At 47.2% G+C, this 26,134-nt stretch overlaps 1 protein-coding gene across 3 annotated transcripts in view; it reads right to left on the bottom strand.

Moving 5' to 3' along the window:
- Positions 1–26,134, bottom strand: part of GABRR2 (gamma-aminobutyric acid type A receptor rho2 subunit) — a 67,723-nt gene that overhangs the window by 11,828 nt on the left and 29,761 nt on the right. For all 3 annotated transcript variants that reach the window (XM_025383775.1, XM_025383774.1, XM_025383776.1), the window contains 2 exons: positions 3,422–3,489; positions 783–1,006 (listed from right to left, as the gene is read on the bottom strand). In XM_025383775.1, coding sequence (XP_025239560.1) covers positions 783–1,006; positions 3,422–3,489 — 292 coding nt within the window. The remainder of the gene's footprint in view (positions 1–782; positions 1,007–3,421; positions 3,490–26,134) is intronic.

Here is a 26,134-nt window from a genome sequence, read left to right on the forward strand (position 1 = left end):
AACCTTAACTTCTAGAGTTTTGTCGTCTGTAGTAGAGGATTAGTGCTCTGCCAGATCCCTGTTACTGGGCTGGTGCGCCCCTTCCCCAGCCACTGGCGGTGCTGGCTGCTAATGGCTCTCTCCCGTGCCTCTCTCTGGGCTTTGCCCTCAGCCAGCAGGGCCACCTCCTCAGGAGACACCTGGGAGGCCCCCTACTCAACTTCCACCCAAGGCCAGAAGTGTCTAGTATCCGCATTGCATTCTGGTGAACTGTACAAGCAGACCAGGGGGATGTGGGACAACAAGCTTCATCAGTGACAAGTAGGAAAAAAGCATTTTTTTAAAAAGATGTGTAACATGACTGCTTACATGACTCCCCATACTCCAGAAGCCAGTCTGCAATAGCCCTCAATACACAGTAGCTATTTTTTGAGGGGGGATGGGGGGACCCTTTTTTAAAATCTTTTTTTTTTTAAAGGCTATTTTTTAAAAAATCTTTATTACCAATCAACTAGAATGACATGCTCTCAGGGAACAGAAGGTACAGCATGTGGAAGGTCATTGTCTCATTCAGGCCAAAGTAGTCTTCTCACCCAAGCTTAAGACCCCCAGTGATGGGGAAGTCATCCCCTGCTGGGGTGGCCATGTCATGTTTAGATAGTTCTGACATCTAAGCATCAGAAGGCTCCTCCCATCCAGGAACCCACAGACCCAACCACAGTGACAGTCTTCAGGGCCAAAGGGCCTGACCACACATACTGGAATGGCATTGGACAAAGGAACAGTGGCTCCCGGACAGCTACCTCATGCTGTACAGCACGTGTCCATCCGGGAACACCCTCAGCATGATGTTGTCAGTGGTGGTGTCATGAGTGAACGACCTTTTGGAGTGAACAAAGAAGACATCAGGGACCCAGATCTTCTTCACCAGCCGGCCATCGAAGGTCATGCTCTTGTTGCTGGCGCTGGAGAAAGCTAGCCTCTCATCCTTCCAGTAATGCCGCAGGTACAGGGTCATCGTGAAGTCCTGTGGGAGCCGGGGTGAGACCAGACACAAATGGTTTAGAAAGTTTTCTTCCTTACAATCAACCCATCATCCACTACTGTGATGGACATCTCAGGCTCAGCCTCCAGGTTCAGAGGTGACAGTTCTGCAGCCCTGTGGTATGCTGGCACTGTGCAGCTGGAAAGAGAATGGCCCATTTTTATGCATCATGCACTTGGAGCCCAGGAGACTGAGCACCCAGCCCCTCAGGCTTTGCAAATGAAAACTGTGGCTGTGCTCGCAGCCTGGCCTGGCAGCCAGTGGGGAAGGATTTCTCCAAAGTTCTGCTCTCTCTCACTTAGACCTCTCCACACATGGTTCCTTACCCACTGGCTAACCATTCCATTTCAGCTTAGTGGCCACTTCCAGAAACCTGGATAGTCGAAGTCCCTCTTAGGAGGATTCTTGCCATTAGGCTTGTAAGATTCTTGAAGGAAAAATTGTGTCTTGCCCACCATTGCATCCCCATTCACTGTAGAATTTAGTGCCTGGGAAAGCACGTAGTAGACGCTTAATAAATATTTGCTGCTTGAAAGATCGGGGAGATAAATGGATGAGGGGCTGGGCAGCTGCATACCTACTATAATTTCTGCCTGAAATCTTATCCTGTTCAAAAATGTCTCCTTGCCTGCATGATTGATTCCTTAAGAGTTTGGTCCTCCCCATAGCCAGAGCTGACACAGGTGCAAATGGAAAAATAACTGCCCAGAAGATCCTCTTCTGGGTGGAGAAAGGCTGGAAAGAGTGCATGGTTGTGGTGGGCCCAGAGGGAGCCCCGGGAAGAGAGGAAAGAATGAGCGAGCACTGGGATAGTGCATGCATGAGAGTCTGTCCCTAGACTGATCCTGGCTCCCAGTGCATCAGTAGCTGCCAGGAACTCCCCTTCCACGCACAAGGAGAGCAGCCAATACATGAGTAGGAAGAAACCAGCCAAATACCCCTTCTGGTTATTTCCCTTCTAGGTCACAGAGCTGAAGAGCAGGCTCTGAGGGCCATCGCCCGGGGGAAGTGCAGATTCACAAACACCAGCTGTGTATGGCTACCTTGGATATTACCTACCTACTGCTGGAGTCCACCTGCCTTCCCACGGGTTTGTGGTTGCTCTGTGAGAGGCAGGTCATTCTAGATACCTCTCCCTGAGATCCTGAGCCACACAGGACAAAAGTCTTTGCACTCAGCACAGACATCTGGGTTGATTCAGTCTAGGGCAGCCAGGCTGTCCTAGACACAGCTGGTTCTGGAACTGGGCTCAGCTGTTGGATATCCAAAGAGGCTGGCAATGTACAATCTAGCATCTTGGAAACTGTCATACCTGCACCTTTCACACCTGGGCCCCATATTTTACCAGGTGCTGGAGCTATGGGGGGTGCACAACCTCAGTATCAATCATATCAGCTCTGCCGGGCTGGGTCGATTAGGAGCCAGGGGAGTTCCCACTCTTCAAGGGCAGATGACAGCATTGCAAGTGGGATGCAGTGCTGGAAAGTGGAGCCTCCCCGACTTTTATTTATTCCACACATTTTCAGGGCCCCCGGGGGGCCACACTGGACTAGACTTGGAGATATTGGGGTAAAGAAAAACACGAGTCCCTGCATTCATGGAGCTTATAGTCAAGCACGGAAGACAACCAATATGCAAGCAAAACCCCCAAATAAATATATAGCACAATTATAAATGATGATGTAGGCTATGAAGAAGAAACAGAAATTCTTTAGATCAGGAAGTCAGGAAAGCCTCTTTGATGAAGTCTCATTTTAGCTAAGGCCTGAAGGATAAGAAGGAGATAGCTGTGGGGAGGGCCAGAGCTGGAGCATGCTCAAGATTCCTGAGGCAGAAGAAAGAGAAGTTTGCAAACTGAAAGAGAGGCAGACAGAAGAAGGAAGAGAGGAGGCTGGGGCCCTGGGGCGGGGGGTGCACCCCTCCACTGGGAGCCCTGCAGGACACCCAGGCCTGTGGTGGTAGAATGGGGGTAGACGTGGAGTGGGGGGCACTGCCGCAGAGTGAGTTGGGGAACTGCACATGCAGCAGGAACTGAACATCAGAAAGCTGCAAAATTTCAGCCTGAAACTGTCCACCTCCAGTACCCCTCCAGGTGTGGTTCGCCTGGTCACGTGCATTATTTGCAGCGTGTTGAAAATGCAAAGTCTCACTCCCAGAGATTCTGAATCAGGAAGTGTGAAATGGGGCCCAGGAACCCACATTTAACCAACTCCTCAGGTTATTTTTGCCCACGCAGCTTGAGAATGCCCGCTCTAGATTTTACCGCTCCAGGGCTGACTTCCAAGTGCCCATTTTATCACCTCCAGCTCCCGCTCTGCCCACACGGGCACAGCCGGCACCACCGAGGCCCATCACACTACAGACTCTCACGTTGTCTCACTGGAGGCCGCTGCATACCATGTCCACCTCGGAGATGCTGTCCAGGCTCTCCACCTGCACGTCCACGCCCACTGGGATGGCAGGGCCTGCAGAAGAGCAGAGACAGCTGGTTAAGGCACCTTCCTCTCTACCTCTGGGCTGGGAACAGCCCCTGTTGGCTTCCCCCGGGGAGCCAGGACTGGAGCAGGCTAGGGCAGAGGTTTAGAATTCTATGAGGATTTCTTGCTAGTTCCTGACGTGTTGGGTGTCTGAGCTCTCTCCACAAGGTCAGCAACTGTGCCTGCCTTACGTGCCATCCCTCGGTCAGGCTAGATGTGTAATCCATGCTTATTGGATGAATCGATGAGCTGATCATTACTTTTTACATCCCAGGGCTGTCTCTGTAGGGTAGATGTAATAATGTTGCTCTAGTGCCTGACCGGAGACACTGGTCATTGGGCCTCCTGTGACGACTGAAAAAGAGAATGAGGCCTAAGAGCCTCCAGCTCTGGGCTGGGCACCTGCATGCCCTGGTCTGGATTCATTCAGTCATTCAGGATCTACCTACGCAGACCCTGACATAGAGCTGGGGTCCAGCCTTCTAGAGGCCTTCAACCCAGGGTGAGACAAGATCTTCTCTGTGCAATGTCACATCACAGCAGAGGACAATGAAACCTTGTCAGGCCATGTCAGATTAGAAGTATGAGAAAACCCAGCACAGAAACTAGCACTGAACTTCATCTGGCCTACGGCAAGATTTCCAAAACTGAGTTTGTCTGTGGGGTCCTGTCCTTTTCCTTGAGCTGGGTGGTGGTTACGTGGATAAGTTCACCTTAGGAGAATGTAGTGAGTGATACACTTATAATGGGTGCACTTATCTGTGTGTATGTTTTGCTTTAGTAAAATGTTTTTTGGATTTTAATATTTTTTTAAACTTAGAAAGGGAAAAACCAACAGCCTGCATCTGTCAGTCATATTAATGAATGCCATTACGCTTGAAGTCAGGTGCAGCTGGGCTGGGCCTCAGGGGGAGTGGGCATTGTCCAGAGGCCAGCCTAGCTGTACATGGATCCTCTTGAGCCCTGACCAGGGAACACGGGACCAGGACGTTCTGATCCACTGTGGTCTGGGCGGGGAGAACCTCAGGGGGACTCGGTGAGTCTGAGTCCTGAGGCATGAGCAGAGTTGGAAGGGGCTGAGACTTTGGCCATGGGCAGGGAAGGAGGATCAGAGATTCTCACATGGCGTATGTAGGAACTAGAAAGCCCAATCCTCAGTTCTAGCCCAAATGCAGGGTAGAGGTCCTCTTGGAAGTAGTCCAGGGCAGGGGATGGCCTCACTGACTCCCCCACGGCTCCATATAGGCCTGCAAACAGTTGAAATCCCACCGTTCAGGGTTTCCTGTTTTGGCTGAGCCTGACAGAATGGAAGTATTTTATTCATTACTGGTGAGGTTGGGTGACTATTTTCTGTTTCTTAAACGTGAAAGAAAGTAAGTACAGTGCTTTAATTTTTCCCTCTCAGATAAATCAGGGTATAAGTTGAACGTTCTATTTTTCTATGTTCCTCAGATGATAGCTAAGATCAGGGCCCATGAGAAATCTTTGCTCTGACAGTCATCCGTATTCTCTTTTTTTTTTTTTTGAGACAGAGTCTCGCTCTATTGCCCAGGCTGGAGTGCAGTGGCACAATCTCGGCTCACTGCAACCTCTGCGTCCCAGGTTCAAGCAATTCACCTGCCTCAGCCTCCTGAGTGGCTGGAATTACAGGCGCCCACCACCACACCTGGCTAATTTTTTGTATTTTGAGTAGAGGCCAGGGTTTCACCATATTGGCCAGGCTGGTCTCGAACTCCTGACCACAGGTGATCTGCCCGCCTCGGCCTCCCAAAGTGCTGGGATTATAGGCATGAACCACCATACCCATCTGCATTCTCTTTTTATTCCAGGCTCCGGAAGTGCTTTGAGGGTGCCAGAAATGGGATGGCCCCTGTGGGAGGAAGCCCCTCCTCAGGGCTTACCAATTGCCTGTTTTTCTCCCCTGAGGGACTTGCAACCCGAGGGAGGGTGTGTGGGCAGCCTGGACAGAGCTGTCTCCTAGTACCTGGATCCCACTCCCTGCTAGAGGTTTCCAACACCGTTCATTCCCTCATCTTGGGGACCCTTCATTAGTCTGAGGTGTTCAAATGGCCCGGAGTGGCACTTTAAATTCCGGGGTAGCACAGCCTCCTGTGGAAGATGTACAGTAGTCTCCCCTGCTTTCTCTAAAGTGCCAGGTGACCTGCTGGATACAGCAGTCCCAAGAGCCGCAGGGAAGAAACAATATAGCAATGGCCCTCTTGGATTCATGTTCCAGTGGCCTGGTTTTCAGATAATGCGCACAGTGTTTGACCAGGAGCTACTTTTGGCTCAGGCATTTTCCAGATAAAATGTCAGCTGGCCTGGCATTAGTTACTGTGTCTGTTCTCAGGGCCTGGCTTGCTCTTCAGAGCTCCAGTGCGCTTTTAAGGAGAAATTTGGTAAAAACCGCAAGGGAGGCATCAGTGCTCTGGAGGTATTGCCCACGCGGAGTGCAGGTCAAGGTTTCAGGCGCCCTGGGTTGTTGGAGGAAAACAATCTGTCTATTCAGGAGGTTGCAAAGCCACATTCAGGGAAACTCGCACCTCAAGTTTGAGCAGAGACCAAAGGCTCTGCCCTCCTTGGTCTGAGCACTGCCTTTGACCTGCCCCACTGCCTGGCTCTCCAGATCTCCACTTTGTGGCCCTTCCTAACCTAGGTTTGGGAGAAATTCTTGCAAATTACTGGTCTTTCTCCTTCTTCCATGAACAATTTTATGTTTTGAGTGGGGCTGAGTCCTAACCAGTCCTATTTAAAAGGAAAGTAGTCTCGTTAAACTAACGAGGTTTGGCCCCTTAACACTGCTGTAGGGTTTTCTGCTTTAAGAGAGGGGCTGGGCTGGGTGCAGTGGCTCACACCTGTAATCCCAGCACTTTGGGAAGCCAAGGTGGGTGGATCATCTGAACCTAGGAGTTCAAGAGCAGCCTCAATAACACAGCAAAACCCCGTCTCTACAGAAAATACAAAAATTAGTTGGGCATGGTAGCATGCACCTGTAGTCCCAGCTACTCAGGAGACGGAGGTGGGAGAATTGCTTGAGCCACGGAGGTCCAGGCTTCAGTAAACTGTGAGCATGTGCCACTGCACTCCAGCATGGGCAACGAGTGAGACCCTGTCTGTAAATAAATAATTAAAAAATAATAATAATGAGGGATCTGGTAACGCAAAGAGTCTTCTCTTTGGGATTTCTCTTCTCTGGTGAGATTTCAGGCAGTGTAGCCAGTTAGGTGACAAATTCAAGGCACCATTAGGGAAATACATGCTAGCCAAGGGCTCTTTTTGGTTCCTAACTTTCCGCCTTAATTTTTCTTTGCATGGTCGTGGAAAGCACACGTTAGGGATTTATCACATCCAGCAAAACATTGAAAAAGGTAATAAAACATGTCCAAATCAGGTTCACTCCAGGAATGCAAAACTGGTTTTAACACTAGAAAATCAATCAAGGAGTTCCAGTAATAGCAAGCTAAGTAATTCACACTAACATTTCTATTGAAAATTTAAAAATTGGACAAAAATATAAAAACTTACTTTGTTTTCTTTTCTTTTCTTTTTTTTTTTTTAAAGACTAATCTCGCTCTGTCACCCAGGCTGGAATGCAGGGGCATGATCTCGGCTCACTGCAACCTCCACCTCCTGGGTTCAAGTGATTCTCATGCCTCAGCCTCCCAAGTAGCTGGGATTACAGGTGTGCACCACCGCCCCCAGCTAATTCTTATAGTTTTAGTAGAGATGGAATTTCACTGTGTTGGCCAGGCTGGTCTCAAACTCCTGGCCTCAAGTGATCCGCTCGCCTCAGCCTCCCAAAGTGCTGGGATTATAGACGTGAACCAATGTGCCACAAGAAAAACTTACTTTTGAAGGCATCAAAGTTAACAAAACAGGCCAGGATTGGGGGTCTGGGGGAAGCAGAGTTCCAAAGGGATGGCCCAGTATTTGGATCTACTTCTCCTGGGGCGTTTGCCGACTCAGGAGGGGAATTGAGAGGCAGAGAGATGCTTTTGATGACTTCAAGGGGCTGTGGGACAGGATTAGGGTCCAAGTGCTCACTTAGTGGAGCTTTGTACTTCATACATTGTACATCCCAAAGACTGCATTCTAGAAATGAAGGCGGACCAGAGTAAATAAACCTTTGTAGGGTTTGCAGCTTAAATTATGTCAGTCACTGAACATGGATTAAAGCTCTCTGGAGTGGTAGTCCCCTCAACCTGCCACCAGGCACCTGGCAATAATAAATATAAATTATAAATCATTATTTATATTATATAAATTGTAAATTATTATTTATATTATTATATAAATAAATTCATAAGCAAAAATAAGCAGGTACATCAGAAAATAAGGCATACACAATAACCAGCAGGAAAATAAAGAATATAAACAGATCCATAGGGGTCTTTGGATACTGAAATAAGATAGACTTTAAAATATCGAAGTTTACTATGTGCAAAGAGATTTTTAAACATTAAGATTGAGAGTTTCTGCATAAAACTAGAAAACTATAAAACAGAATCAATATAAATTTCCACATTAACAGACTACAAGAGAAAAATTCTTTACCTCAATAATTGCAGAAAAAGCACTTGTTAAAATCAGTACCTATTTATGATTTTTTAAAAAATGAATAGAAGGGAATTTTCTCAATGTGATGAAGGAGAGCTACCAAAAAATCTACATTAAATACCATCTTTAATAGTAAAATGTTGTAAGATTTCCTTTGAAATTGTAAATGAGACAAGAATGCCATTGAGGCCACTACCATTGTCCTGAAGGTTTTAGCCAGTTCTATAGGAAAAGAAAAAAAAAGTTATGACAATTGGAAAGTTATGACATTATTTGCATGTTGTATGATTGAGTATATAAACTTTAAAAATCAGCAAATAAACCATTAGACTGATGAAAGAGTTTAACAAGATTGTTAAATATACAGTCAGTATATAAAAATCAATTACATTTCTCTATACCAGCAGAGTTTAAAAAATGATTTTTTTAAAGTATCTATCATTTGTGAAAGCATCAAAAGTACCTAGAAATAAACACATAGAAATAAGTCTGTGAAACTATCTGAAGTTCTCCATGTAGAAAACTATGAAACATTATTGAGAGAAATTAAAGCAGATCTAAATAAATGAAGAAATATATCATGTTCATGTATTGGAATATTCACTATTTGACATGATTAGGCTTTCTGTCCCCACCTAAATCTCATCTTTAATTGTAATCCTCATTATCCCCATCATCCCCACTTGTCAGACCAGGTGGAGGTAATTGAATCATGGGGGTGGTTTCCCCCACACTGTTCTCATGATAGTGAGTGAGTTCTCTCAAGATCTGATGGTTTTATAAGGGGCTCTTCCCCACTTTGCTCAGCACTTCTCCTTCCTGCTGCCTTGTGAAGAAGGTGCCTTGCTTCTCCTTCACCTTCTGCCCTGACTGTAAGTTTCTTGAGGCTTCCCCAGCCATGCTGAACTGTGAGTCAATTAAACCTCTTTCCTTTATAAATTTCCCAGTCTCAGGCAGTTCTTTGTAGCAGTGTGAGAATAGACTAATATACTATGTAATACAAATAACTGACAAAGAGCTAATATACAGAATATATAAATAACTCCTAAGAGTTCCGTTAAGAACAAGTCAAATAACCTAGTACAAAAACAAGCAAGATATTTGAATAGGCATTTCACAAAAGAGAAAATTAACAACAAACATATTTGGGTGATGGGTACACTAGAAGCCCAATGACCACCATTACATATATATTTATCAAACACACACATGTATCTGCTGAATCTAGAATCTAAAAAAAATAAGAAAATAATTACTACTACCACAACAACAAAAATGATAAACATCTGAAAAGGTGCTCAACCTCATTAGTAGCTCCATTAAAACCACAATAAGGTATTCTTACCATATACTAACAAAGGTGGCTCAAATGAAAGGGTAACTACCCCAAGTGTTGGCAAGGATATGGGGCAACATATCAAACACTGCCAATGGTGGGGGACAGGGGTGCAAATTGGTACCACTACCTTAGAATGCATTACCTAGCAAAATGGAAGCTATGTACACCCCATGACCCAGGGACTCCACTTCTAGAAATGTATGTGAATGTGCACCAGAAGACATACACAAAAATATTCACAAAGCATTCTTTGTAATAGCTAAAAGCTGGAAATCTTCCAAATGTCTGTCTCTAGTATAGGATACATTGTGGTATATTCATATAATGGAATTTCATAGTTACATGTAATAACATTAGAGATTTTCATCTTATGGATGAATATGTACTGTATGCTTTCATTTATATAAAATTCCAAAACATACAAAGCTAAATTATGGGGTTCAAGATTACATATGTTGGCGATGAAAGCATAAAAAGTCAAGGAAGTGATAGCCAAAAGGTAACTGACTGGAAGGGCATATGGAGAGGTGATGGATTTCTGAGGAATAGAAATATTATTTTTCTTGATCTGAATGATGGTCACCAGGGTGTTTATTTTAAGGTATTTCACTGTACATTTGTTTAGCGTCCTTTTCTCAATGTGTATTATAGCTCAAAGTTTAAAAAATAGTAAAGAAAAATAATACCTATTAATATTTTGAGAAACCGGTATTTGGAAACAGTGGCTTAAAAGCTCATCTGAGAAGGTGAGGCTGAGGGGCTTGAGTCTCAAATCTAGGCAAACTGACTAGGGTCTCAACTTCAACTCCACGTTTCTTCTAGGGGGCTTTTCCTGAGCCCTTGGGTAAGGTCGTGGGGTCCCCACAGTGTCCCATTCTTCTCCTAGTGTAACATTCACCTGCTTCCTCCATCAACTTTCAGGGAGAGCAACTGTCTTTCTGCTTTGTCAGCCTCCAAAATCTGCACTCAAGGAAACACCAGAACCCCCCACTCCCACCCACCCCCACTAGTGTGGGGGCGGGGAGGTTGGCATATTAGTAGAGACCAAGATCTAAGGTCAAATGGCACAAAGTTCCTCTGAGGTGTGGGAGGAAGAGGAGGAAGGGTGGTGTTGATGGCTTTGTGGTCCCACAGGCAGGTCATTCACCAACCCAGACTCAGGAAACGGGCCCCTGAATTCCCTACTCCAGGCTTCCCCAACCAGCTCTCCAGTGGTTGAGGGGCCTCTGTTTGCTGTGGCCCAGAGCATGGGCCAATACCAAGAATGACCAATACCAAGAAGTGGAGGATAAGCCCGAGAAACCACCATGCCCCGTGCATGGGCCGCAAGATGAAGCCGGCCTCGCGAGCAGAGTGGAGCCGTCTCTCTGTCCCTCGGATCCCTGGCCTGGCCCTGCATCCCCTCTCTGGCTGTCCTTCATGCCACCCACAGCCGCTCCTGACAGTCTGCTTGTGTTTGTGCTCTGTTGTCCACCATCATCCCCGCACTGAGATTGTCTGTGTGAGGCAGGCTGGGGGAGCCCTGTGTCCATGGAGTCCCTGAGGACCGGTGCAGGGATTCTGCGAACGCCCTGAAACTGCATATAAAAGTGTGCGTGTGTGCATGCATGCGGTGTGTGTGCATGCATGCAGGTGTGTGTGTGTGCATGCATGCGGGTATGTGCTCACTCTGGTGTATGTGTGTGACTGACAGAGAGAGGCAGATATTTTTAATTACTCTTTTGGGAAACAGACTTTCAAAGGACTGTGATTCAAAAAACTTTTTTTTTTTTTTTTTTTGGTTTATTTTTAGAGACAAGGTCTTGTTCTGTCACCCGGGGGGAGTGCAGTGGCAAGATCATAACTCACTATAACCTGGAACTTCTGGCCTTAAGGGATCCTCCCTCCTCAGGCTCCCAAAACACTGGGATTACAGGTGTGAGCCACTATGCCAGCTGCAAAAAATTTTTTTAAAAAAATATCCCCACTGACACACTGCCTGTATCTGAATTTTGTCACCATCATTTCTTAGTAGTGTGACTTTGTACATACATAATTTCTCTTTCCCTCATTTTCCTCATCTCTAAAATAGGTATAATAATTATGTCAACTTCATATGGTAATCAGGCTATCATTAGGATTAAATGTGCTCATCCATGTAAAGCCCTTGGAAAGGTTTGGCATATAAGATGTTCTCCATAAATAGTTACATTGTCTGACCGTGGTGGCTCACGCCTGTAATCCCAGCACATTGGGAGGCTGAGGCAGGTGGGGCACCTGAAGCCAAGAGTTCAAGACCAGGCTGGCCAACATGGCAAAATCCCATCTCTATTAAAAATAAAAGAATTAGCCAGGTGTGGGGGCGCATGCCTGTAATCTCAGCTATCGGAGGCTGAGTTAGGAGAATCACTTGAACCTGGGAAGCAGAGGTTGCAGTGAGCCAAGATCGCGCCACTGTATTCCAGCCTGAATGACAGAGACATAGTCTAAAAAATAATATATATACACACACACACACACACACATACACATACATAGTTACACTAACATTGTCATTATTATCATGGCCTAAAAGTAAGAGCCTGAGGCTCTTACTCCTCATTATACTTCCCTTAGCACTCACAGAGCAGACAGTATGGTCTGAAGGGGGCTGAATACGCATTGGAGGAAGGAGTGACTCTGCCCACCTCTTACCACTGGGGTTTCACCGTGGTCTCGATCTCCTGACCTCCTGATCTGCCCGCCTCAGCCTTCCAAAGTGCTGGGATTACAGGCGTAAGCTACTGCGCCCGGCCTAGTCCAGATTTTAAAGTGTTTCAGATTTCCTCCCACCATAGATGACCTGTGGCACAGAGGAAAAAGGGGGCCTTGAATCCTTGCTTGCTGGCTGGTCTCTGCCACTAAGTGCTGGTGTGGACTGGTGTCTGCTGAGGTACAATGAATCTCCTCTGTCTTTTGGCAAATCCATGGTCCTCTGGCCTCCAGCAGGGAAATCCTCTCACGCCAGGGCCTCTGGGTCCAGACCAAAGCCTATGTTGGTGTGCTGTCCATCTCAGAACCTGCCTCTGCTTACTGCACACTGAGCACTCATGGACTTCAGACGGCTGTCATGCCCCTCTCTGACCCGGTGGGGGCAGTCATTCAGCTTCAACTCCTCTGTCCAGTCACCTGCCTCCACCACGACTGCATCACTACTCCTTCCTCCTACTCAGTGTAGCAGCAAACGCTTGCATATGTGCACACACACTCGCGCATACATAGACACTCTCTCACACACACATGCGACCTCCCCATGCAAGGCCCAGGCAGTGAGCCACCAGCCCCCCTCCTCCACCACACCCACAGAGTTCTTGGGCTCTCTCACACACCGATCTTGCCCTCCAGGGGGAAACAAGGATACATGCATTTGACCTCTATGCATACCCATCTGTCTTCTCCTCCTGCAGCGCCCCCGGGTTGGGCTTGCCATGCCCTCTTCCTGTTCGTTAGGAATTCCTCTTCAGGCACCCAGGCATTCCATCTCACATTTCTGCGTTGATGGCAGAAGTGGTGTTTTATCTTCACAGTGAAAAAACCCAATGTACTAAGTTGACATGGCTCTTGCTATGAGAGTCCATTACTATTTAGACTAGAGGTTTCTGACAAGACACATTGCTTCAATATCCACCATTATCCTTGTCACTATGAAATGACATGAAGGTGCGACTGTGTTTGGGGAGTTGGGAGCAAAATATATAGGACTAGCATAGAGCATGTAAAAGTTTGTTGTTTGGGAGAAAGTGTGGCAAGGTAAACTGGGATGGGATCCTGGAAAGGCCTTCTATCCAACAGCAGCCCAAGCCCACCACCAGGCCCACAGAGGCAGCCCAAAGTGGGGCTTCCCACAAGGTCAACCTGCCCAGCTCAGCAGGCTTCGCACTGAAGTGGAGGGTGGAGTTGTCTGCTAGCCAGTCTCCCCCTTCCAGATCCTCACTTCCCCAGCCCCTCCCAGAGTCCTCCCATTCCCACAATACTGCACAGCTCCGTGTTCTTGACTTCAGGCAGACACCTGGAACTGGTGACTATGGTGCTGACCCCATCCTGTGTGCTGCACACATGGTCACACTCACTAGTGAGGACGGACTCCTCAAAGCCCAGAGACTTTCGTGATTCAACTTGTCATGATTCAGCTTTCTGAGGCTCACTTATCTGATGGGTGTAAAGTTCTTTCTCAGTGTTTTATTTCTCTAATTACCAATGAGTCTGATCATTTTTATGTTTCTGGTCCAGGATTTCGTCTTCTGTGAATTGCCCATTTCTATTCTTTGCACACTTTTCTACTGGATTTTAATTTTTTTTTTTGCTTGTTGTAAGGAGATTTTAGTTTGCCAAGGATTCTTGTCATCAATAGGTGTTCTTTATCAAGAGCCTTTTCCATGTCTATTTAGAGAATCTTTTGATTTTCAAAATTAGAGATGCACAAAATTTAAAACATGACATATTTACATATGACTTGTGATAGCAAAATAGTAGAAACAATTTAAATGTCCTTCAATAAGACATTTGGCAAATAAAGTATGATAGATCCATACAATGGAATAATAAGCAACCATTAAAAATATGAAGAAGTTGTTTATGAGCTGATAGATTCCCAAGATATAGTGCTAAGTAAAAAAAACAAAATGGACAGAAGGGTATGTATATTACAATAACAACAAGAGCATGTATAGCTATACAAGAGTACGTATAGCACAATTGTCTAGAAAGTGGGGTGGGAAGGATATATATGCATATTTCATATGCATAAAATAGCTTTGGAAGGACATGAAAAAGATTTTTGTAGGCATCTAGAAAAACAGAAGGGATGATTCCCCTGGCTCTGCATGAGCCAAGTACATCCAGGAGAACAGCGTTTGGAACCAAGAGCTGCCTGTGAATAGCACAGGCCCAGAGAGAAGTGTGCAGGGTGGGCACGTGCACGATCACACTATATTAGAGTCTATTGAAGGGCATGCATTATTGATGTCGTAAAAATTAAAAACTTTCAGAAAACAGTCTTCAGCTATTTGAAGGATAGTCATGTGGAAGAGAGACTTTTTCTGAATAGCACCATAATTACGGCTCTCAAGTTCATGTACATAGAGCCTCAAAGAGACAGATTGGCCCTCAGAATGATGCAAACTCTCCGATGGTCCCACCACTCCAAAGATGGTTGGGGTTGTTTCAAGAGAGGGTCACATGTTGTATGATTTCATTTACATGAAGTTCAAGAGTAAGCAAAACTAATCCATGGAGACAGAGATCAGAAAAATGGTTACCCTTGGGAAGTACCAAGGGTACCTTGGGAGGGGCTGTGAGGGAGCCTTCTGGGAACTGGAAAGTTCTGTATCTTGATCTGCATAGTATTTTAAGGGTAACTGTTTACATATGTAAAAATTCAAGCTATACACTTAAGACTTGTGCACTTTACATATATATGTTGGTAGTAGGCAGAATAATGCCCCAGAGATTTGTACATACTCACCACCAGAACCTGGGGGCGTGTGCGGTTGCAGGCAAAAGAGAACTAAGAACATGTGCAGATAATTAAGGTTGCGAATCAGCTGACCTTACAATGGGGAGAGCAGCCTGAAGTACCCAGGTGGGCCCAATGTAATCACAAGTATCCTTAAATGTGGAAGAGAGAGGCAGAAGGGGTCAGAGTGATGCCTTGTTTAAACAACTTAGCCCACTGTTGCTGGCTTTGACCACAGAGAAAGGGGAGCCAAGAGCCACAGAATGTGGACGGCCTCTAGAACCCACGAAGTGCAAGAGAATGGATGCTGCCTAGAACCTCCAGAAAGGAACACGGCCCTGCTGATGCCTTGCTTCTAACCCAGCGAGACCCATTCCGGACTTCTGAACCACAGAACTGTAAGGTAATACATCTGTGTTGTTTGTGTTGTCTCCACATTTGTGATACATTGTTCTAAAACTTAGAGGAAAGTAATACAATGTTGTACCTCCCAAAAATTTTTTAGGAGAGTGTCTGAGGTGGACTAGGGAGCGTGCTGGAACAGTTTACCCCTGCATAAACTATAAAGAATATGTTGATGGACTACCTCAGTGCAACACTCAGAGTTCCCTGTCCACAGCCGACTTCCCAGGCACACAGCCCTGTATCCCTCTCCTCTGTGAAAACAACAGGTTTGCCTGTGAGCAGCCTTGCCCTTTTCCACTGACTCTAGGCTTCATTGTGTGGGGAAACATTTCAGATATTCTTCATCCCTGAGACGGGGAGAGGGACTCTGGATGAAGGAGGTGCCTTCTGCCCTGCCTCTGTGAGGTTGGAAAACATCCAGTCCCCAGCAGCACCTAGGCTTCTCCCCATGGGATAGCCCGGGAGTGGCCAGACTGGGCCCAGCTGCCCTGGCATTGCTGGCGCAGGGGAATTGTTGTTACTGGGGGTTATATGGCTTGACTTTGCATTTCCTGCATGTTCCTTTCCTCGAGGGCTTCTTGCAAAGTTTGAGTTAATTTGAAATGTTGGCAATGACTCTTTTTCCCTTGGTGGGGGTAATCGAACGTTTCAGTTTAAAAATAGGCCTGACTTTTCTCATGGTGAGGGCTGGCTCCGAAACAGGTGATGAGCACCAGGTGTGAGCATGCGATTGAGGGCGGAGGTGGGCGAGGCTGCCCTCCATCTGTGGCTCCCCCCTCCAAAGCAGCACCACCATCACCCAAGCACTTAGAGATGCAAATTCTTCGGCCACCCCCAAGGCCTGATGAATCAGACACTGTGGGGATGTGTTCAGGGGTCTGGGTTTAAGGTAGCCTGGTGGGTGATGCTGATCCACACTCAAGTTGAGAACCCCTGGATGACTGACCTCGAAGGAGACATCCAGGAGTGAGAATACAACTTGCTGTGTCCTGGTGGCCGATTCCCTTTTGCTGTCGGACTTCCACCATCCCATATGGACCAGCTGTGTGTATCTCCCACCGGTGTGCCTCCTCCTTCCCACTGCACTTGCTGAGTGGCAGAGACTTTTCCTAGGCCTTGGCCTCTTTGACCTCTCTCCGTGGTGTGCCCTGCTGGAAACTCCCTCCCTCTGGGGTATCTGTGACACAGCTCTCCCCCCACTCCTCCTCTCCCTCCCAAGGGCCTTGGGCCCTTTCTCTTCTCTGCAGATACTCAGCTCCCTACCCGCCGCCCCAAACAACCAACTCTTACCCTAAAACCAATGACAGTCTTCCTCCTGGGCCTATCTCTGACTCAACTCCTATTGCCTAAATGTTTTGCAATGCCTACAAGAGATCTCCAGGGAATATCTGGCCAATTTCTTAAATTTGACCTATCTAAATATTGCATGATCACACTTAGACGTGGAATCTAAAATAGTCAAATTCACGGAAGCAGAGAGTAGAACAGTGGTTGCCAGGGACTGGAGGATGAAGAAAATGAGGAGATACTGATTAAAGTGTACAAGTTTCAGTTATGCAAGGTGAGCAAGTTCTGGTGATCCAATGTACAGCAATGTGACTGTAATTAACAACACTGTATTGAGTAGTTGGGATTTGCTAAGAGGGTAGACCTTAAGTATTCTCATCACAAAAGAAAATGGTAACTATGTGAGGTGATACATTTATTAGCATTTTTGTGGTGATGATTTTATAATATATATGCATATCAAGGCATCAAGTTGTGTACCTTAAATATATACAATTTTTACTTGTTAATTATACCTCAAAGCAGAAAACAAAATGAAAAAAAAAACTATGACAGACCTGTCTAGTGGGACCCAGCCCTGCCCCACTGCCCAGCAGCCCTGTCCTTCAGAAGCATAGCAACCTCGATGGTCACCTCCACTCGGATGGGGTCATTAAGTACCAGGCAGAGGAAGGAGACTGCCACGAGGGTGGGTGGCTGCAGAGGAGGGGCTGTGTGGGACACAGGGCAGGGAGGGAAGTTTAATTTTAATGGAAGGAGCAAGTAGGAGCGTGTCATGGTGTCAGGTTAGGGCTTGTGTTCCAGAGGGAAGCTGGGGAAGGGTCAGAGGCGTCCCCTCCTTCAAGGGCAGAAGCCCCTGGGAAGAAGCCCGAGGGAGCCCCAGAAGGCCAGCTTATCTCCAGCTCCTGTACCCCATCCCATTTCTCCTAAAATGTAGCAGTGGAACGCTAACCTCATCCAGGGTGGGGAAGGCGGGGAGGCAGAGCCAGGGAGTCCAAGAAGCAGCTCAGAAAGGAGGCTGCTGCCCCAAAGTGAGCCAGTGCCATTGCTCTGAGTCAGCTCCGTGAGCCTTGGTGGGGCCAGAGGAGCGGCAAGCGGGGCCCTGCTGACCAGGCTCCTATGACTTGGAAGTCCAGGGGTCAAACCTCCTCTAGGGAAGAGGCCACAGAATAAAGCACCAGGAGAGTCAAGGGAGTATGAGGGTCTCTGCTCAAAATCTGGGCACTCCAAATGCAGCACACTTGGGTGCTAAAGTAGCCAGCGAGGTAGAAGTTGTGTGACAGAATGTCCCTAGAAAGTTCCTTCAGAAGGCATCACATTGGAGACAGTCCGCTGGAGAAGCAACCAGGTGGAAACCTAAGAAGCAGTGCAAGTCTTTGCCCTAAGGTCCTCAGGGAGCCATGAGCTGTGTCAAGAAGGCACAGGCCACTGGCTCCTCAGGAGCAGGGCCCATGTCTTTGTCATGTTTTTGTCTGGAGCCTTTGCAGTGCTGCGTGCACCCCCATCCCCATCGCCGCCTCGCGCACACTGGCTGCGCTGGCCGGGCTACAGTAAGTGCTTCCAGTGGACATCTGAGTCCATTCTCACAATGGCTGCTAAGGTGGGTGCGATATCACCCCCATTCCACACGTGACAATTTGAGGATTAGAAGTGACTGAGTCCCCAGCTAGAGGCAGGCATAGCCATGAGCTGTCCCCAGTGGTCTATGTCCAGAGCCCTGCGCTTAATCACTGCCCTGTGTTATGCAGAACATTCTTAATAAATACAAATATTGTTTACTGAGAACTTCCTATATGCCATGTACTGTGCTAGAGATGTCACACGCATTACTCACTTAACTCTTAGAACTCCCCTCTGCAGGAGGTACTATTATTATCCCTACTTTATGAGGCAATTAAGGAACAGAGAGGCTCAAGAATATGCCTGAGGCCACACAGTGAGAGACAGAGCTGAGATTTGGACTTTCCAGGGTAGTATTGCCTCCGTGTGATGGTTTTCAAACATCTCTGCAAATTCTTTAACACTCCTAGCAAGAGAAGAGGTTTAGTTCCCCTCCCCTTGAACCTAGGTGGAACTTGGTAATCAATCTGATGAACAGAATTTAGCAGGAATGATGATGGCTGCAAACTTCCATATGCTGGTTTCTCTTCAGCTGCCATGGAGATCACAGAGAAACCAGAGAGGGGAGGACCAATGGGGAAAAGCACTGGGATGGGGGGCGGGGCAGAGACAAAAAAGGGAGGGTTAGAGGGGATCAGAGAAAGGGGAACCAGAGAATGGAAAAGGAGGAAACCAGTGAGAGAGAGCAGGGGGGATGATGCCAGGATGCCTGAGGAGTCCCAGCTTTGCGGTCTTCCCAGCCCAGGTAGCAGACGCAAGCATGAAACCACCTTCGAGAGGACCCCATCAGCTGCCACCATCTGACTACAACTGCATGACAGCCCCAGTGAGAATGGCACAGCTGAGCCCAGTCAATCCAATTTGTGAGCAAATAAATAAATGCCTGTTATTTTAAGTCACTGTCTTAGGGTGGCTTATTATGCAGGAGTAGATAACCAGAAACCCAGTGTCCATGCTTTTTATTTTTATTTTCAGAGACAGCATCTTACTCTGTTGCCCAGGCTGGAGTACAGATAGCTCGCTGCAAGTCTTGAACTCCTGAGCTCAAGTGACCCTCCCACCTCAACCTCCCAAGTGGCTAGGACTGCAGGTGTGCACCACCAAGCTCAGCTAATTTTTAAAAATTATTTTTTTGTAAATAATACAGGTCTGACTGTGTTGCCCAGGCTGGTTTCAAATTCCAGCTTCAAGCGATCCTCCCACCTCAGTCTCCCAAAGTGTTGGGATTACAGGTATAAGACACTGTGCCCAGCTAATGTTTTCAATCACACTATGAACAAACTAATTAATCAATAAGTGAATGAAAGAATGAATCAATGATGTCAAAGGAAAAAGTCATATACTGAGTTCAAAACAGCTGAGAGATGCTTCATGTAAGACGAAAGAGATTAAGCTGGGCTGTAGGCATGGTGAGTCCATCAGAAGAAGCAAGACCATGCAGTGGGATGCTGTGAACAAATGCTCACAGGCAGAAGAAGCACAGATGTTCAGGGCCAGAGAGCATGCTAGGAGAGAAGAAGCCTTGTCTGGGAGGAGAGAGGAAGTGAGCAGAGGAGGCAGTGGGCCAGGCTGAGGAGAGGCATTGCATCCTATAGAACAGGGGAAGCCCTGAAGCTTCAGAGGGAGCAGTGCTGAGGAAGGGGTGTTTGGAAAGTGAACCTGCCTAGGAGATATGGCAGAGCCAGAGGTGATGCTGGAAGATTAAGGCCATGGTGTTGGGGGATGGCAATATTTTCAACTTTATCATTATCATTCCCTAAAGAGAGAATTTAATTTGAATTTGAATTAATTACGATTTAAATTAAATACTAAGGATAAGATTTTGTCAGAGAGGGTGCAGCTAGGATTCCTTCACCCTCCAAGATCATGTGGAGAACATGGGTGTAAGGGATGGGGGCCGCGCCAAAGCAGGGGAAGAAGGGGCAGATCTGAATTACAGTCTGACGGATGGATTGATATAACTTGATGGATCTGGAAGGGGAAGGGTGAGGAGGAGGGCAAAATCAACAAGGGCTTTGTCTTAGTTCATTCTGTGTTGCTATAAGAGAATACCTGAGGCTGAGTAATTTATAAAGAAAAGAAGTACATTTAGCTTATGATTCTGGTGGCCAGAAAGTCCAAGAGCATGGCACCCACATCTGTTTGACTTCTGGTGAGGGCCTCGTGCCGCGTCACAACATAGCAGAGAAGCAGAAGGGGAAGTGGGTGTGTGCAGGGACCAAGGCACAACCTTGCTTTATAACAACCTGCTCTTACGGGAACTCTTTCATTCGTGAGAGAAATAATCCAGTCTCTTGAGAGTGAGAACTCACTCGACTCATTACCAAGAGAAAAAACAGTGCCAAGTGGAGCTCCATGGCCCAAACACCTCCCATGAGGCCCATCAGCATTTTAGAGACCCTGTCTCTAAAAACAAACTGCAAAATGATGTATACCCCCATCCTGCTGTTTTGACAAATACACCTTCCTATCAGCTGAGAATGGCTCAGTCCAGCTTCAGAACTTGCAGGCTCCACGGAATTACAGGCTGCTGTGTGGCAGCACAGGGAGACTGGGCCCAGTGCATGAGCTGTCTTTGTTCTTTTCCTGCCACAGCAGGTCCCTGCACAGGGAAGAACCTCTGTGCATGCATGTGGTCACCCTGTCCACGTATTTAAGCCATTCACACCCCTTGAAACAGCCATCCCCGGCCACCTCTCAGGACCAGGGGTTGGCACAGGCAATGCAGCAGTGCCCTCAGGGGCTTGCCTGGAGAAGAGGCATACACAGGCCCTGGAGGCAGGCTCAGGCTGTGTAGACAGTGATCCTGGGGCCCAGTGCCCAAGTGTGGCCGGCAAGGGCAGGAACAGCAGGTGGGCAATCTCCCCTGGGCCCCACAGACTCAACACTCTCAGCCGTGTGTGTGGCCCGAGCAGGGCCCCTCTTGCCTGGGTCTGAGGCTGCCACTGACAACAGGTCCTTGCCCTCCACCTCCTGCTTTGTTCTGCCAATGAAGATTCCAGTCAGTATCAGAAGGCAGGAGGTATTGGAAGGAAGGAGGAGGATGAGGGGAATGGCTTCTCCTGCATCACTGTTGGCCCAGCTATGGGCTGTGTCCTCCTTTTGAAGGCCACAGCTCCCATCGGGCAGCTTTTTCTGACAGCTACAGCTCTTTTCCAGGCTCAGGTAACTGCTTCCTCCTCTCACGCTCAGGCCCAGCCTGGCAATGGCTCCACAGTCTTCGCAGCCTCTTGAGTTTTGCCACAGCTGCTAGTTTCCCTTGACCCTGCCCATGCCTCTGTAAATGCACCTTCACTAGGCTCTCTTCAATGACCCCTTGGAGCATGCCGGCTGCTTCCTGTTACTATATCCTTTCGCCATTGCTTTTCCTCAGTGCTCTATCTCGGTGAATGGCCTCACCCAGGTCACACACTCAGGAGGTGCCCCAGGTTCCTCTGATTCTGTGGGATACCAAGATCTGGCTCTCTTCCCTCCTTAGCATCTCTCAGGTCCCTCCACTTTTTTCTGTGGTCTTAGCTCAGCCCCTCATCAGCTGTAGCCTGGATCATCCCTGAAGGGCCCAGCCCATGCCCTGCATCCATCCTCAGCCCCTCTAGCCTCCTCCATGCAGGCCCACAGTAAGCTTCCTAAAGCCCAAGACGCATCCTGTTGCTCCTCAGCTTAGGCTGTGCTGCCAAGAGTCTGAACTCAGCAAAGCCCTCCCAGAGCAGCGCTGCCCATTGCTCCAGCCTTCTCTTGGTACGCCCCTGCCCTGTACTCCCTCCTGTCTATACACGCATACACTAGACATAATCCAGCCACGTGGACCTGCTCCTGCCTCTTGACACTGCACCACTTCCTGCTCCGGGGTGTATCCTTCCTGCCTTCTCACCGCTGGTGCTCACCCACTGGGTATCCTTCCAGACTCACTGCAAGTGTCACCGCCTGGATGCAAGCTTCTGTGGTCTCCTCTCTGGGCAGAACTGACCATTCCCTCCTTTCTCCTACTCCATCGGTAGAGACACCCTACATCACTTCTGTCATACTTGATAGCACTTCATCATTTATCTGTTTCCCCCCAGTAGACCATCAGCTTCTTGAGAACAATATTTCATTTTGTGCAAAGTAATTTAATGTAAAAACAGTTCCAATAGTACGAACTTCCCAGGCAAGGGCAGCTCTTCCCCAGGGCCGCCCTTCCCTTGTGCCCCTGATCAGAACCCGCTGCGCACCCCAACAGCTCCCCAGCCTTTTCTTCCCAGTGGTCCTCACAATTTGACATCTCCACATGAGGATTTCATTAAACTGGTCTTCCAACTAAAGCATAAACTCCAAGGACTGTGTCTGTCTTGCTCCCTACTGGGTCCATAGGGCAAGGACTGCCCAACACATAGGAGCAGCTCAAAAAATACATATGTGTCTTATGAACAAAACCATTTTGGTTGGAGAATCTGACCTTTGTTGTCTCCATTTTTTTCTGGCCATTTTGATGAGCTCCTTGGATATATTTCAAAAGATTCCATGATGACACTATATCCCTTCTGTACCTCCCATCTCTGCAGTTTGAATTAAAAATCAGCATTGTGGTGGTGGAAGTGTAAAATGGTGCAGCCACTGTGGAAAACAGCATGGCGGTTTCTCAAAAAAAACAAATATATATATGCACATCTATTGCTATATGATCTAGCAATCCCACTTCTGGGTATGTTTCCAAAAGAATCAAAAATAGAGCCTTGAACAGATATTTGCACATCCATGTTCATAGCAGCACTATTCACAATAGCCAAAAGGAAGAAACAACACAAACGTCAATCAACAGATAAATGGATACACAAAATGTGGTAGACATATCCAGTGGAATATTCAGCCTTTAAAAAAAGGAAATTCTGTCACATGCTACAACATGTACCTTGAAGACGTTATGCCAGATGAAGTATGCCAGTCATAAAAGCCACGCCAAAGTAGTATAATCCCTATATGAAGTAGTTAGAATAGTCAATTATGGAGACAGAAAGTTGAATGGTGGTTGCCAGGGGCTGGAGGGGTGAGAAAGAAATAGGGAATTCTCGTTTGATGAATATAGAGTTTCTGTTTGGAAAGATGAGAAACGTTCTGGAGATGGATGCTGGTGATAGTTGTGTAACAATGTGAATATACTTAATGCCACCGAACTGTGCACTCAAAAATGGTCAGAAGGGTCAATTTTATATTATGTATTTCACCACAATTTTAAAAATGAAATTTAAAAGAAAATCAGGGCTGGGCACAGTGGCTCACGCTCATAAGGCAGGCAGATCACTTGAGCCCAGGAGTTCGAGACCAACCTGGGCAACATGGTGAAAACCTCTCTCTACACAAAATGTAAGAAATTAGCCAGGCATGTTGGTGCACGCCTGTAGCCCCAGCTACTCAGGAGGCTGAGGTGGAAGGATCGCCTGAGCCTGGACAGTTGAGGCTGCAGTAAGCTCTGATCCTGCCACTGCACTCCAGACTGGGCAACAGAGCGAGATCCTGTCCATATAAATAAAATAAAATAAAATCAGAATTGCAGCATTTCTCCTAACAAAAGGAGGAGAAACCCTGTGCCCCTGGAGGTTCTAACCAGGGCACACTACCTAATCAAACAGCTGGTTGCTTAGACAAGGTATTTTTGTTTCAACTGATCCATGGGATTATTAGGAAGCTGACAGATTTTTAATCTTTTCTCTTTCCATACTAAAAAGGTCACCCAAGGGGTATCTAGTCCTAAGCTGATTCTTCTCTATCAACTACTTTTAATTTTTTAAAAAATATTTTGTTTAAAAACTTGGTGTTTGAGTCCCACCCCCGGAGATTCTGATTTAATTGGTCTGGGGTATAGACTGAGCATGACAACTTTTTGTTGTTGTTTTTGAGCCAGAGTCTCACTCAGTTGCCCAGGCTGGAGCAATTGAGCCCAGTGGTGCAATCTTGGCTCACTGCAACCTCCACCTCCTGAGTTCAAGCAATTCTCATGCCTCAGCCACGCGAGTAGCTGGGACTACAGGCATGTGCCACCACACCAGGCTAATTTTTGTATTTTTAATAGAGATGGGTTTTCACCATTTTGGCCAGGTTGGTCTCAAACTCCTAGCCTCAAGTGATCCACCCACCTCAACCTCCCAAAGAGCTGGGATTACAGGTGTGAGCCACCACACCCAGCCTCTATTAACTACTTTTAAACACCATTCCACAGGAAGCCCCTCTTAGAGAAATAAGATGGGAATGAGGAGGTAGTCCACAACCGTATTGAGGCTATTGAGGGACATCATTGCTCAAATGACCTGCTTAGTGTGGTGCATGCTACTGGAAGGGGGTGTTAGGCGGGGCCCGCACTTTGGGTGGGTTGGGCAGTTTCTGCTTCTAACTAGAAGCCTGTCAGGGGCTGCTTCCAGGGAATGAGACACCTTCTATCACCTGCACAGAGTCACCTAAGTGCTGTCTGTGCAGCCTCCTTTCTCACAGAGACCTGCCCATGAGGCGCTGAGTGAAATGAGGATACCCAGGAGCATCTGCAGGGAAGGTTTCTTGTCTCTAAGCCATCTTCAGATGCTCCCATAGGGTACAGGTTATAAAGATCATTGTTCCTGCAATCATCCCATCTTGCCTGACTGGCCAGAACTCTGGGTGTCATGGGCTCATGGAGGCAGGGAGCCCTGGTACCTCACTATGTGCTCTCCTCCCCCCATTTCATCCAAGTAACATCTGGGCATTCAGGAAAGCCCTGCAGGAGATCAGAAGGGCCCAGAGGACCAACTGCCATGGGGAGGAGGCTGGAAGGAAGGAGGAGTGGCCCCCACCTATGCTGTGTGGCTGAGATCTTGACTTCTATGGAAGGTGATGCCTCTTTCCTTAGCAGCTTCCCCAAAGTCAGAGCCCTGCCCAGGGTCAGAAGCTTACCCAGGCAGGGGCAGGGAGCAGTCCTGACCCTCCACACTCTGGAGGGCCCCACAGAAGGGCCCAGAAGATGCAGTGGTCAAACCGCAAGAAGTCCAGCAAAAGTCCGCTGGAACTGGCTTGAGGAAGGAGCAGCCTGATGGGGACTGTGGTGTGTTGCAGCATTTCTGCTCAGAGTCAGGGTTTCTGGGAACATGGCAGAATTTCATCTGCCATTCCTGAGAGCTAGCTCCTGGTGGGAGCATTTTCCTAAGGCTTTTGGTTTTGCAGCTGATGTCACAAAAGAAACCTAAGTTCTGCTTCTGGCTGTTCTGTGGCTGTCACCTAACTCCTGGGACCCCAGGCTCTTCTTCTACATACTGAAGGTACTGACCAGGTGATGGCCCAGGCTCCTGATAGCATCACCAGCCTTGGGCAAAAAGGTACAACCTGTTGTTCGGAATAGCACCCACACCCAGTACACACCCACAAAAGACCACACTGAGGCACGGCCACATTATGACTTTTGAGGACCCTGGGCACTTTTACTTCATGGGCCTCTTCCTCTATGAAAAAAAAAATCAAAAAAACATATTTTACAATTGTGTTGGTTTAATGATGAATATATTAATAGTATATATTAAAACAACTTCTGCTTAAAAGTATGTTTTTCTTATTTTAAGATAAAGCAAAAACATTGTGTTGTGGGCCCCAGGGAGTGTGCTTATGCCACCTAATGGGTATGTCAGCTCTGCGTCGAGACATGCAAGTAGGAGACAAGAAAGGGACCCAGCCTGCGGGGGGAGGGGGAGTCCAATCTCAGCTGACCTGGGACATTTACTTTACCTCTCTGTGCCTCAGTTTCCTCATCTGGGTACAATAATAGTATCTACTTCATAGAATTGATGAGAGGATTAAAATAAGATTATATATATGTGTACCTTGATTAGAATGGTGTCTGGCACACAAAAATCTCACTATGAAAGTGGTAGTTGTGGCTGGGCATGGTGGCACGTGCCTGTAATCCCAGCACTTTGTTTTTCTTATTTTAAGATAAAGCAAAAACATTTTGTTGTGGG

This window comes from Theropithecus gelada, chromosome 4 (genome assembly GCF_003255815.1).
Source record: "Theropithecus gelada isolate Dixy chromosome 4, Tgel_1.0, whole genome shotgun sequence".
Lineage (NCBI taxonomy): Eukaryota > Metazoa > Chordata > Mammalia > Primates > Cercopithecidae > Theropithecus > Theropithecus gelada.